This window comes from Gavialis gangeticus, unplaced genomic scaffold, assembly GCF_001723915.1.
Source record: "Gavialis gangeticus isolate Ggan-Ray unplaced genomic scaffold, GavGan_comp1, whole genome shotgun sequence".
Classification (NCBI taxonomy): domain Eukaryota; kingdom Metazoa; phylum Chordata; order Crocodylia; family Gavialidae; genus Gavialis; species Gavialis gangeticus.
In genome coordinates, this window is record NW_017729022.1 from 149780708 (window position 1) to 149793160 (window position 12453).

A 12453-nucleotide genomic window follows, 5' to 3' on the forward strand; every position below is an offset into this window, starting at 1 on the left:
AACAAGATAAGTGGTCTCCAGTTCTTCAGAAGCTTTTTCTCCTATTTCTTCAATAATAAAATTACTATTCCACTTGTAAATTCGTTCCCTGCCTCTCCTTTTTTCACTATTTCTTCGGAAACCTCTACTATATTGGTCCCCACCTACAGTCAGAATTTCTTGTAAAATTACATGGGTAGTCCATCTGCTTCTGAAGATTTTCCTCTTTACAGGTTTTTAAGCATTCCTTCCCTTCCCCCCTCTCCCCCACAGACTTATCAGCTGGACGTTGCTCTTTAAGCTGCTGGACTCACAGCATGCATGCTGCATTTATCGTGGCGTTTATCAGTGACATTATCGGCCACATCAGCCAAAAAAAGCTGACTGCTGATAATGTCAATTTTCATTTTATCACTGCACCTCTACCAATAACAGATGTCCTTAAGTAAATAAAAAAAAATACCATTTTTACTCAAATATAAGATTATAAGACCACCTCCCAATAATTACATTCTGTATATGAAAAATTTATAAATGTTATAATTTTTCAGGTACAGAATCTACTTATTGGAGGTTTGCCTTGAATTCGTCCCCGTCCTACTGCTACAGCAGGGCCAAAAGGCCAAGGAGCAAACCGAGGGACTGTACACATTCAGTCTCTCATTACCACAAAATCATGTAGTCAAGCTTCTTGTATTTGGGGAAACTCACAGGTAGGGTGACCTCTTCAAAGGGGGAAAGCTAGACACATACCCACCTCTCTCCCACCACTGGACCAGAGCAGTGGGCACATGTGAGCTCAGGGTTCCCTGTCCCACTGCCTTTCCCTTGCGAGCCTCGCACCAGCCGTGTGCCCTGACCACTCAGCAGCAGTAGGGGGCACTTCATGCTGCCAGAGCCATGCAGCCCAGGACCAGGACTTGAGGTTCCCATTGCAGGACTGTCCCACCCAATCAAGGACAGATGGTCACCCTGCTCACAGGGGTCAGTCTGCCCAGAGTGCAAGGGAAAATCACCTTTATGATCATGGTTATCTCCCCTGCCACATAGGTTCCATCAGTATGGTTGTTCCAGTGGTGGTTGCATTTAAATCACTTTTATAGTTGGTTTCTAATACTAAGCACATGATGCTTTTTGCAGCAGTTTAATGATAAACAATGCATTCAGTGAGGTTTCCTTCTTTGGGAATTTAAAAGATATGGGGCTTTTTTCTCCATGATGATGAGGGGGCGGGCAAAACCTCCTCTAATAAATATTCTAATAAATACAGCAAATAATAATAAAAAAAAGAAACAAAGCTTTTCAGGTCTGATACAAAGTGAGTGGTAAGCATGACTAGAACAACTCAAGATGGCATGACTTATTAAACTCATCCTCTCCTTCCCCCTCCCCTTTAAGTATGGATTCTAACACCTCAGTTCTGAAAAGATTTAACATCACATGACACAACCCTGACTAGCCCCATTGATTTCTACCTGTAAGCCCTCATCTGGCATTGAATTCCACATGTACAGACCCTTGAATTCTTCCTTAGGTAAGGCCAGAGGTGGATTTCACCCAAGATGATGCCTTTTATTCGGGGATCCTGCAGATTTACAAGCCCATTGTTCCGTTTAAGTAGCTGTGAAACGTCCGAGGTAACACTCACCATGCCCTCACCAAGTCACAACTAATTCAAGTTAACTGCCATATTCATTTCCGAGTAAGCAGCTGTGCTGCTCCCAGGTTTTTGGCTCCAATCAATAAGAACCACTTCCACATCACTGCAGGGGCCAGCTCTGGGAAATCCTGATGCAGGATCAGGTCCTTACAGCAGTGTTTCCCAACCAGTGTGCCGCAGCACAAAAGCGTGTTGTCAGAAATGAATAGGTGTGCCACGAAATTTTGCCATGGCAATGAGCTACAATAGGTATGAGGATGGGGAATGCCTTAAAAGGTGTGCCGTGGAAATTTTCTATTAATGTAAGTGTGCATTGGGCTGGAAAACATTGGGAAACACTGCCTTACAGTTAGTAAATTGCTTAGGGCAGACTGATTTTCTTTCTCTCAAAGCACAGCTTGCATGTATGCTGCCATGTAACAACATTCAGCGATGATGATGATGATGCAGTTTTGTGCAGAAATCTCAGACTGATTTCTTAGAAGCTGGGAGTAAATTTTGTTCTTAATCATTTTCATACTGGGACTCCTTTTCCATACTAGTTCTTCCCCCCATCCCCAGTTGCTCTCCCATCCAGCTAAAATCCGATTAGGAGTCACCTCCTGTTCAGAAACTAACATTGCAATCTGACCTCCACTCCTCCCCTCTGAATCATAATAGAAGATAAGAATTGACTGGTGCCTCAGAAGGTGATATTTACTTCTTCAGAAGCCAATAAGAAAACATTCCTCCTTTTCTGAAAGGAGGAAGACAAATGTAATGGCTAGTGCTACCTTTTATATCTGGAACTGAGCAGTACTAGGAGAAACAGAGACAAAAGCTATACAATTTGGCGTGATACCAAGGCACCATAAAATTTACCCTAACAGGATGGGGAACAGGTCATGGTCTGGGATGGCTATTCTGGCTGCTCCAAGGGAGGTCCCTGCATGCAATCTTAAAAAGAGCTCACATGGAACAGGAAAATGGGACACCCAGTGAGGTTTCCAGTTACAGTGCCAAAAATTACAAGCCAACATTATCTGCACTGCAGTTAGTATTTGTTCTTCAAACTGGAGAAATTAAACTACTTCGGTGCCCCTCTCCTCAGCCCCCCCATTGGTCACTATATTTTCCTACACATATGATCTCACAGACACATGGGTGGCTTCTAAACTGTCCTATATTAGATAACTACCACAACAAAAACTGAAAGAGGATGGCAGAGTTCTGCATTTTTCCTGGCTCTAGTTATTGGCTGCATGGTGCAAATAGGAGTAACACTTGATGAAACAAATGAAATCCATGGGCCAGTCAGTGATAAGCAATAGCCTGGATGAAAAGAAGCAGGGCAGCCCATATATACTATGTGATGCTATCATTTTCAGAAGTGGAGCCTAAGACCCATTTCCAAAAATGGCACAAGCATTTGAAATTTAGGAACCTAACTGACTTTTGAAAAAGGGAGGTAGAAAACCAAGTCACTTTTGAGGGGTTTTGCAACATTTTACCTTGTAAGCTTTTCTTGGCAGACACTTTATCCAAGGCTTTTGAAAGCAATTTTGGATATCTTATTTGAGATACTCTGAGGAGCCTGATTTTTCAGAAAGTGCTTAGGACCCCCTTCTAAAAATCTCTTTTCTTCTTATACACTGCTTTGAGCAGCATCTGAGGAAGTGAGCTTCAGCCCACGGCAGCTTCTGCTATAATAGACACACACTTTGGTTAGTCTGTGGTGTAAATCTATCCTGCTCCCCCACCTCCGAAAAGTCAGACCCCGTTCAGGTTCTGAAGTAAGGCAGCAAAAAATCACTGCAGCAAAATCTTAGCTCTGCGTTTTTACATGTGCGAAACTCCAGGCACATTTCTGGTGCTATATAAACAACAATACATTAACAAATTATTAGGGCAAGACCAAGAGTCAGGAGAGGTCCATATGCCCAGTGGAGAAATATGTATAGATTTCTGAGCAAATACTGTATAGTGGCCGAAAGCAGCCATTCCTTGGTAAAACCAAAACAGAAGCTAGTCGTATTATGATCTTAATCTGTATGCACACATTTCCATACAAAAATAAACAGATTTGCACACCAACATCTGCAGAACAGTCTGCTTCCCACACTGAGGCAGCACCTGCTTGGTTGCACTTTGCATCTGCAGAATTTCAATGACGCTTAGAGAAACAATACAAAGGAAGCCTTTTTTTGGTGCAGAAGGGCAGACAACTGCAAAAGATTTGCCTTCAGCAGTACAGTATTTTAAGTAAATGAACATAAAGAGCATAGGGGCTTCCCACAGCTGCAGGATTTGTTGGTCTCTACAGCTAGCTCTTTATCGTCTGAAAGGGAGGCTGGATTCACTTGTCAACAGGCCCTCTTTTCACTGTACGTTGCAAGAGAGAGAATGCCTGTGGCCATAATCTGGACAGTTGCCAGTGGGATCAAATAAAGGCAAGAGAACAATAGGTACATCCTTAGTTCATCTGTCTGACTAGACATCAGGCAGCTCTGCTCATTTGTGATTCCACAGTACAAGCAAGCCAGTGGGAAATGATATCATACCCGACTCAACCCTCGTCAGCTTGCTTGGGCGTCTGTCTCTTTCAGCTGATTTCTTAGTCCCGTACATAACAGCAACACACAGAATAAAATGATTTCTTTGAGGCACGCAACATGAGGTGGAGAAGTTTATTTTGTACATAAAATGCATCCAAAGCCCCTCCTACCCTCACTTGAATTTATTCTAATAGTGCTTTACACGTTCTGCATATGCCCTCTTGTGGCAGCAACATGAAATTATGACTATTAGGTATGGCTGTGGGAACTATAGATTTTCCCCTCTTTGGCTTCATTCACTTTAAATCCCAATTTAAAGAAAACAGTAAGGCCTTGTGTTTGTACTGCTATGGTGTACACTTGGAGTCAGTTTATGGCTAGTATTAAACAACTCTTATCTAAAGGACAAATACAGCTGTGCTGCTAAAACAGCAATTTAGCACAGAAACCATGTGGTATTTCACAAATCAATTTTGGCTTCAGAATATTTTTTTTTCAAATGACACACACTATGAAAATTACCTAGGGAGGGAGCAACCAGGACTAACAGTAATCCCCAAGACAACCCATTGGATTCACTGCACTGACAGATGATACTTGGACTGAATGTAAAATATATTAAAATAAAGGCTGAATAATATGAATATAAGAGCTTTTTATTTAAGGGTACCCAGCTGATCTCAATACTATATGTTTTTGCAATGCAATCATTTAACAAGACCTCAGGCTTGGAAAAAAGAAGTTTCAAATGTTTACTTGAACAGGCTAGTAACATCTGCATATCTGAAAACACAAAAATGCATCTCCCATCACCTTCTATCCAGATGATACTGCTAATTTCCTGTTACCTAGGTACATAACCACAGATGCACTTCTTTAATTAGAAGGTGTGATATGACACAGTTAAACTGCTGTATGTAGGCAATCTTGTTTTAGTTTAAACTTGATTTATATCAGTTTAGCTTGCATTGATAAATTTACGGAGGAAGCTGCATGTAGACAAGCACATAATTATAGTTAAACCTAAAAGAACAAACAGTACTATGAACGTTCACAGTCTCAGGGATTTATTTGAAATCACGCTTGTAAAGAGCAGGGCTGATAAAAAAAATGCCATGAACTTCATATAAAGGATTTCAAGCTAAATGAAAATTGTGCATCATCTGGATTCTCCCCCTATGTTTTCTTTTTCCCTCATTTTTCCTCCTTATCCACTGGAAAAAGAAGAAATGTGGAAAAGAGAAAGGTCCCTAAATCTTCTCCAGGTTTTTGATTAAGATGTAAAATTTCAACCAAAAAGAAAAATATGACACAAAATCTTTTTTAAAAAAGGTTTTCATCAAGAAAAACCAACCCAAAACAAAAACAAAACATGTTTTGATGAAGAAAATACTTATCAGTCCTAGTACTTAGACCTGTGCAAACTTCAGCAGCTGATTCACTTGGGGAGAATAGAAATATAGTCTTGTTAAGTTGCGGGTCTGGAGGAGACCTGGATCTTAAACCTGCTTCTCACCTGATACAAGGTAAATGACAAACTTCCCAGGCTGCAATCTCTATCAGTAAAAGGCTGATGACACCAATACCTTGCAGTACCCAGAAGGCGAATTGTAAACATATATCTATGCATTCAAGATCAGAAAGCATGACCAGATCCCCAGAAAAAAAGGGGTTTATATAGGTAATGTATTTTTATTGCTATGGACATGGGTTCATCCAACCATTTTCCTCAGCTGAAGTTAACATTGGATTTGCAGCTACCACAGTCATGCTTATCCTGTAGGAAAACTCTTAGCTGTATATCTGTACTTCCTGGTTCACACAGATGAACTCCGCATTGCTGCTGTCTTAGAATTATTCACTGTAGGCTTTAAATGTCTGATTTAAAGCTCACTGACATCAACAAGAGTTTCCAGTGATTTCATTTTGCTGTAGAGGAGGTCCTACATTTGATTTTGCAACAAGCACTCAACGTTGGCCTGATTCTTCTATATGCCTGTGTCCAGAGATCAGAAGTTTTGGCTCTTTCCTTTTTTATTTTGGTCTCAGTGTAAAGTATGGTGCCATGCTACCCTAAATGGAAGAACAGCAGCAAAATCAACACAGCCCAGAGTTGTTGCTATAATGCACAGAGATAGGGAAAGCTGACATGGGTCATTCCAGCCAGCGAGTTACAGAAGCTGCAGGGCAGCAGGCAGAGGCATGTCAAAAGCTACTGTGTAGTAGCATTCAGCATTAAATTGTTTGTATTAAATAGCTGCATCTACCTACCCTTTCTTTAAGTGAGCCACATATGCACTCTGTAGAGCTGCTTCCAGGAAATAAGGGAGTTCAAAGTCAGAGAAAGTCATGCTGCTGCCTTTTATACCTCTTGAATGTGTGTTGTTCAAGGCCTGAGAAGAGGAGAGAGGAAAAAAAAAAAGTTGTCTTGAATACAGAATAACTGTGCTAGCCTATTATCTGCTCACAAGTAAAAGAGAAAAGCTTTGAATCTCAGTAAATTCCAGATCTCTCTCATTTGATTTTCATATTGTCAGACAAATGCATCAGAAGTGGCTATTCAACAGCCACTCAAGGTCAATGAGAAACAAGTTTCGAGGCAATTTTTAAAAGTGATTAATAGACATTTTGGAATGTCAATGCCCGTCAATGTTGCACCTACTCAGCTTAATGTAAAAGGAGAAAGTAAAGTAAATCCTGCAAAGCTGCAAAATTATTGTGCAAATCATGTACCCCTGGACCTTGAAGGAAAACAATTCATGCATAATAAGATTAATAATAATTTTGTCCAGAATGATATAACCAAAGTCTACAAATGTTTAAAAGGAGCAAGCCCAACTGAGTAGAGCACTGGATCCTTCCCCACACCCTTCACTCAAAACTCCTCTTCACTTTGCCTTACCAGAAGCTGGCTTCTCTGGTGCAGACATTGAATATGATCTTTAGGGCAAGCAATCTACTTTTTCAGATTTCATGGGTTGCCTGAGGTGAGTGGGGTAGTCTTCTGGGGGGGTTTTTTTTGGATCCAAAGCAGCTCCTGCACATACTAAGTAACTGAGTCTCCTTTCTTTCCCTTTCTGGACCTAGGTGAATGACTGGGGGGGAAGGGAGTGGAGGGCACTTATAATGTCCATTGTTGTCAGAGATGGCCCTATTGCAGGGGCAGCACTTAAAGATAAAAAGGAGGCCTGGATTTCTCTAGGAGAAAGTACTAAGCTAACTGAGAAATTAATACTGGTTCCTCCCCTCTCCCCCATCAACAAAGAAACTATCAAAGAGGAAATAAAAACAAAAATAATTTGCTAATAAAGAAAGGAAGTTTATTGAAAAAAAAATTCCACACTAGAACTACTCCTGCAAATGGGCATGAAGTAGGGAACCTGCAGTCTGTCAGGACAGCAGAAAGCCTGTGAACCAGCAGACAATTTAGTGGATCTGATGAATGGGAAGTGTCCACCATCCTTCCTGTCCTCAGTGCTGAGCATGAAGAGGAGCAGGGACGCATGTTGTATGGGTACAGAAAAGCAAAAAGTCTCAAGCTCAAGCACTTAAGGCATGTGTGTACTCACACAGAATGAAATGTTCTTAGGAGAGCCCATAACATTTTTTGTAAAAGCAAGAGTTTAAAAATGTTAATATTTATGCCCTGGCCAAATTCCAATCAATTAATATCTTTTCACCTGCCTTGGTTACACTCTCAGTTTCAATCAGAGAAGCTGAAGTGCTCTGGTTAATGTCACACTGGCAATTGTGTGCCATCACAGGATGAAGTGATCTGTTGTGCAACTTGTACATCAAATACAGATCTGATGTAAAGGGCCTTAAGAATCAATTAAGATGAAAGATATTATATAAATACATGTTTTTTATTTAGTAATGTCTCTCCTGCCTCCGCTTAGTACAATGATGTCTTGCCTGGTCCTTTTAACAGATAAATACTTGCTTTGCTCAGTACAGTTAACATCTAAAGTGTGATTCAAGGTTTCAAACAACTTTGTTGGGAGCAATCTAGTCATTACTGAATTAGGCATCACAATACTGCTCCTTCATTGAATTCAGTCACCTAGCATCAGCACTCAGTTACCCAGCAGAGGGAACCAAAAGGGGTGAAGAGTTGCTTATATCAAAATTGTTGTTGACAAAAATACAATGGTCAGGAGCCCTTCTAACATTCCTTCCCATCTATTAATCAGAAAGCATAAATTCTCTTTTCAGATTTGCAAAGCTTTCACTGATCACACCACTGCGAGCCTCACTAGAAGGAAAAGTTTTTAAAAAATAAAGCCGTAAGTGATGTTTAGTGCATATCTCTTCCTTACCTTCTCAAGTTCCTGCAAATACACTTGTGCAATAACGCACGCTGTCTCAAAACAAGAGACGACTTCCTCTTCCCTTTCACACAGGCGAGCCTGGGAGGCAATGGAATTAGGTGTACGCTCTAGCGACAGACCTGCAAGGTAGAAACACCTTCTTAAATATAGACTCACTAATATTAAAGTTACTATACTCCATTTTCACAGTGCACATATTTATCAGCCAAAAGGAAATATTTGAGTATACATTTCTTTTTCTTTGCTTGAAATATTTTTTGGAAACAGTTGTAAAATAAACACTATACACATAAACAGGGTGACCATACAACCTGGTTTGGCTGGGACAGTCCCAGATTTCATAGGCCGGTCCCAGCTGGTTAGTGAAAATTAAAATGAGCATTCTGGGTGCAGGGCACAGCCTGGCAGGGAAGTGGAGCAATGCAGTGCACCAAGAAGGCTGCTGCTGCTGCCCACCTGCCTGGCACACCATGCCACTCCACCTCCATTGGTGCTGCCAACTTGGGGGGGTGGGCGAATGCAGAGGAGGGGGCAGCATCCAAGATTTCCTTATGGTCACCCTACACAAAATGCACCGACTGGCTCATAGTCATTTCTTACAAGAGTAGTATCATGCACCCCTATAGCACCGTTCCACTCCCCAAGCACCATTCGGAGTAAGGAAGATATTAGTCTTACAGGACACATGGGTAAGCTGTGGTATAAAAGATTAAGGCCACATTTAGAAGATGGCAACAAATTTCGGGTGCCTTTGCTTTTGGGTTCCTCCTAGGCATGCACCGATAGAGATTTTTGGGGCCGATACCAGTATCCGATTTTTAAGGAAGCATATTGGCCGACGACGATCCAATGACGACCCCTAAAATTATCAAGCCCTCTGACTACTACCCACTGGTTGTGGTCCATGTGGGTACAAATGATGCATCCAAGGGCAAGCCAGATAACATCATGGAGGACTACAGGGCCTTGGGACACCAACTGAAGAAGATGGGAGCCCAGATGGTCTTTTCCTCCATTCTCCTGGTAAGTGGACTGGGTAGGCGTCACGAGGCCTGCATTGACGTGGTTAACCAGCGGCTTCAGAGCTGGTGCCACGAAGCAGGCTTTGGGATTTTTTACAATGACTCATGTTTTTGTATGGAAGGCATGCTGGGGTGGGATGGGCTTCACCTCTCCTCTAAGGGCAGACGTATCTTTTCCTCTAGGTTGGCTGATCTCGTACGGCGGGCTTTAAACTAGTTTCGCCAGGGGAAGGGGCTGCTTCAAGTGAAGAGGATGCTTCACCACCACACAGGCAAGAGGAAGGGAAGCCCAGGTAAGCATCAATGTCCTGGGAGTAGGGGGCCACAACTGTCCTAGGAGTGGGAGGGAGGCATGTGCACCCTCAGGAGGCCTCAAGTGCCTCTACACTAATGCTCGTAGTATGGGAAGTAAGCAGGAGGAACTGTGCCTCCTGATTGCAAGTAAGAACCCAGACTTAGTAGGGCTCTCAGAAACCTGGTGGGACCCTACCTATGACTAGGTGGCGGGCATTTGGGGATACATCCTATATAGAAGAGACAGGACAGAGAGGAAAGGTGGGGGGGGCAGGTTGCGCTCTACGTCAAAGAGCACTTCACATCATCAAGAATTAGATTCGGGGTAGAGGAGGGTCAGGCAGAGACACTATGGGTCAAACTACAAGGGGGGCATGGCAAAAGGGACCTTACGGTGGGTATCTACTACAGACCACCCAACCAGGGGGAAGAGCTGGACCAGGACTTCTCCAGTCAGCTTATGAAGGCAGTTAGGTCAATAGATATTATTGTCATGGGTGACCTAAACTACCCAGACATTTGCTGGAAGGAGGAGACAGCCAGGTCTGACCGCTCGCGTAGGTTCCTGGCTTTATTACAGGACCTTCACCTTATCCAGGAAGCGCACAGCCCCACTAGGGGTAATGCCTTGCTGGACCTGGTCCTGGCCACGGGGGATGACCTGGTGAGGGGACTGCAGGTCCTTGACCACCTGGGCAATAGTGATCATGACCTGCTGGATTTCACTATCCAACGCAGGGTGTCAAGGGCTTACACCAAGGCTAATGCCCTTGACTTCAGAAGGGCCAACTTCAATGAGCTTAGGAGACTAGTGGGGGAGGCGCTGAGGGCCCAGAAGGTAGAGAAGATGGGAGTCCACAAGGGACGGTCATACCCTAAGGGGGCGATCCTCCAGGCCCAAAGGATAACAGTCTCCAAGAGAAGCAAGGGGGGTAAGAGTGCTCAGAAACCTCCTTGGCTCAGCAAGGGCATTCAGCAATGCCTGAGGACTAAAAGGGAGGCATACAACTAGTGGAAGGGAGGAGCTACCACCAAGGAGAAGTACTCCTCCTCGGCCCGGGAGTGTAGGAGGGATATTAGGAAGGCCAAGGCAGAGATGGAACTCAGGCTAACGTCCAGGATTAAGGACAACAAAAAGTCCTTTTTCAAGTACACTGGGAGCAAGAAGAGGGCACCAGGCAATGTAGGGCCCCTGCAAGACGCAAATGGTAATCTTGTGGCTATGCCACACAAGCAAGCTGATATTTTTAACAGTTGTTTTGCCTCTGTTTTCTTGAACAGGGACCGGGAACATCCCACCTACCAGCAGTAGGGACAATCTCAGGGATAGCTCTGTCAGGCCTTGGGTCAGGGCAGATGTAGTTAAGGATCTTCTGGAAGGGCTAGACATTTTTAAATCTGCAGGTCCAGATGCCCTCCCCCCAAGGGTGTTGAGGGAACTGGCAGGGATCATTGCGGAGTCCTTGGCCTGGCTGTATGAGCATTTGTGGTCACATCTGGCCAGGTGCCGGGGGACTGAAAACTGGCTAATGTGGTCCCAATTTTCAAGAAAGGGAGGAAGGAGGACCCAAGTAACTCTAGGCCTGTAAGCCTCACCTCAGTGCTTGGGAAGATCTTGGAGAGAATCATGAAGGAGCACATCTGTGGGGGGGCCTGCAGGTGAGATCATGCTCAGGGGTAATCAGCATGGGTTCATCAAAGGCAGATCCTGCCTTACCAACCTGATTGCCTTTTATGACCAGGTGACTAAATCCTTGGATGATGATGTCGCCGTGGACATAGTCTTTCTAGACTTTAAGAAGGCCTTTGACACTGTCTCTCGCCCCATCCTCATCAATAAATTAAGCGACTGTGGCATTGATACCTGCACCGTTGGATGAGTAAAATATTGGCTGATGGGGCTCACCCACAGAGTAGTAGTGAACGAGTTGTACTCAACCTGGCGAGATGTGAGCAGTGGGGTACCCCAGGGCTCGGTCCTCGGGCCCACGCTGTTTAACATCTTCATCAGCGACTTGGACGAGGGGGTGAAAAGCACACTGTCCAAGTTTGCTTACGACACTAAGATGTGGGGTGAGGTGGGCACACTTGAAGGGAGACAGAGGCTGCAAATAGATTTAGACAGACTACAAAAGTGGGCAGATGAGAACAGGATGGGGTTCAACGTAGACAAATGCAGGGTGCTGCACCTTGGGAGAAGGAATCCGCAGCATACCTACAGGCTGGGGAGTTCCCCTCTTGAAAGCACAAAGGCGGAAAGGGATCTTGGAGTTATTATTGACTCCAAGATGAACATGGGCCGCCAATGCCAGACCGCAGCCAGCAAGGCCAGCCATAACCTGTCATGCATCCAAAGGTGCATCTCAAGCTGGTCCACAGAGGTGATACTCCCCCTCTATTCAACTTTGGTCAGGCTGCAGTTGGAGTACTGCGACCAGCACTGGGTGCCGCACTTCAAGAGGGATGTGGCCAACCTGGAGAGGGTCCAGAGGAGAGCCACCCACTTGGTGAGAGGGCAGCAGGACAGGCCCTATGAGGAGAGACTGAGAGACCTGAACCTGTTCAGCCTCAGCAAAAGGAGGCTGAGGGGGGACCTGGTGGCTGCCTACAAACTCACCAGGGGAGATCAACAG

The 12453-nt window shown here is 44.1% G+C and overlaps 1 protein-coding gene across 1 annotated transcript in view; it reads right to left on the reverse strand.

Annotated features, from left to right (window-relative positions):
* Window positions 1-12453, reverse strand: part of TTC7A (tetratricopeptide repeat domain 7A) — a 280715-nt gene that overhangs the window by 248259 nt on the left and 20003 nt on the right. Inside the window, exons 3-4 of the mRNA XM_019516313.1 lie at window positions 8493-8623; window positions 6445-6566 (exon numbers count right to left, since the gene is read on the reverse strand). Of these exons, the coding sequence (XP_019371858.1) occupies window positions 6445-6524 (80 nt within the window). The 5' untranslated portion in view covers window positions 6525-6566; window positions 8493-8623. The remainder of the gene's footprint in view (window positions 1-6444; window positions 6567-8492; window positions 8624-12453) is intronic.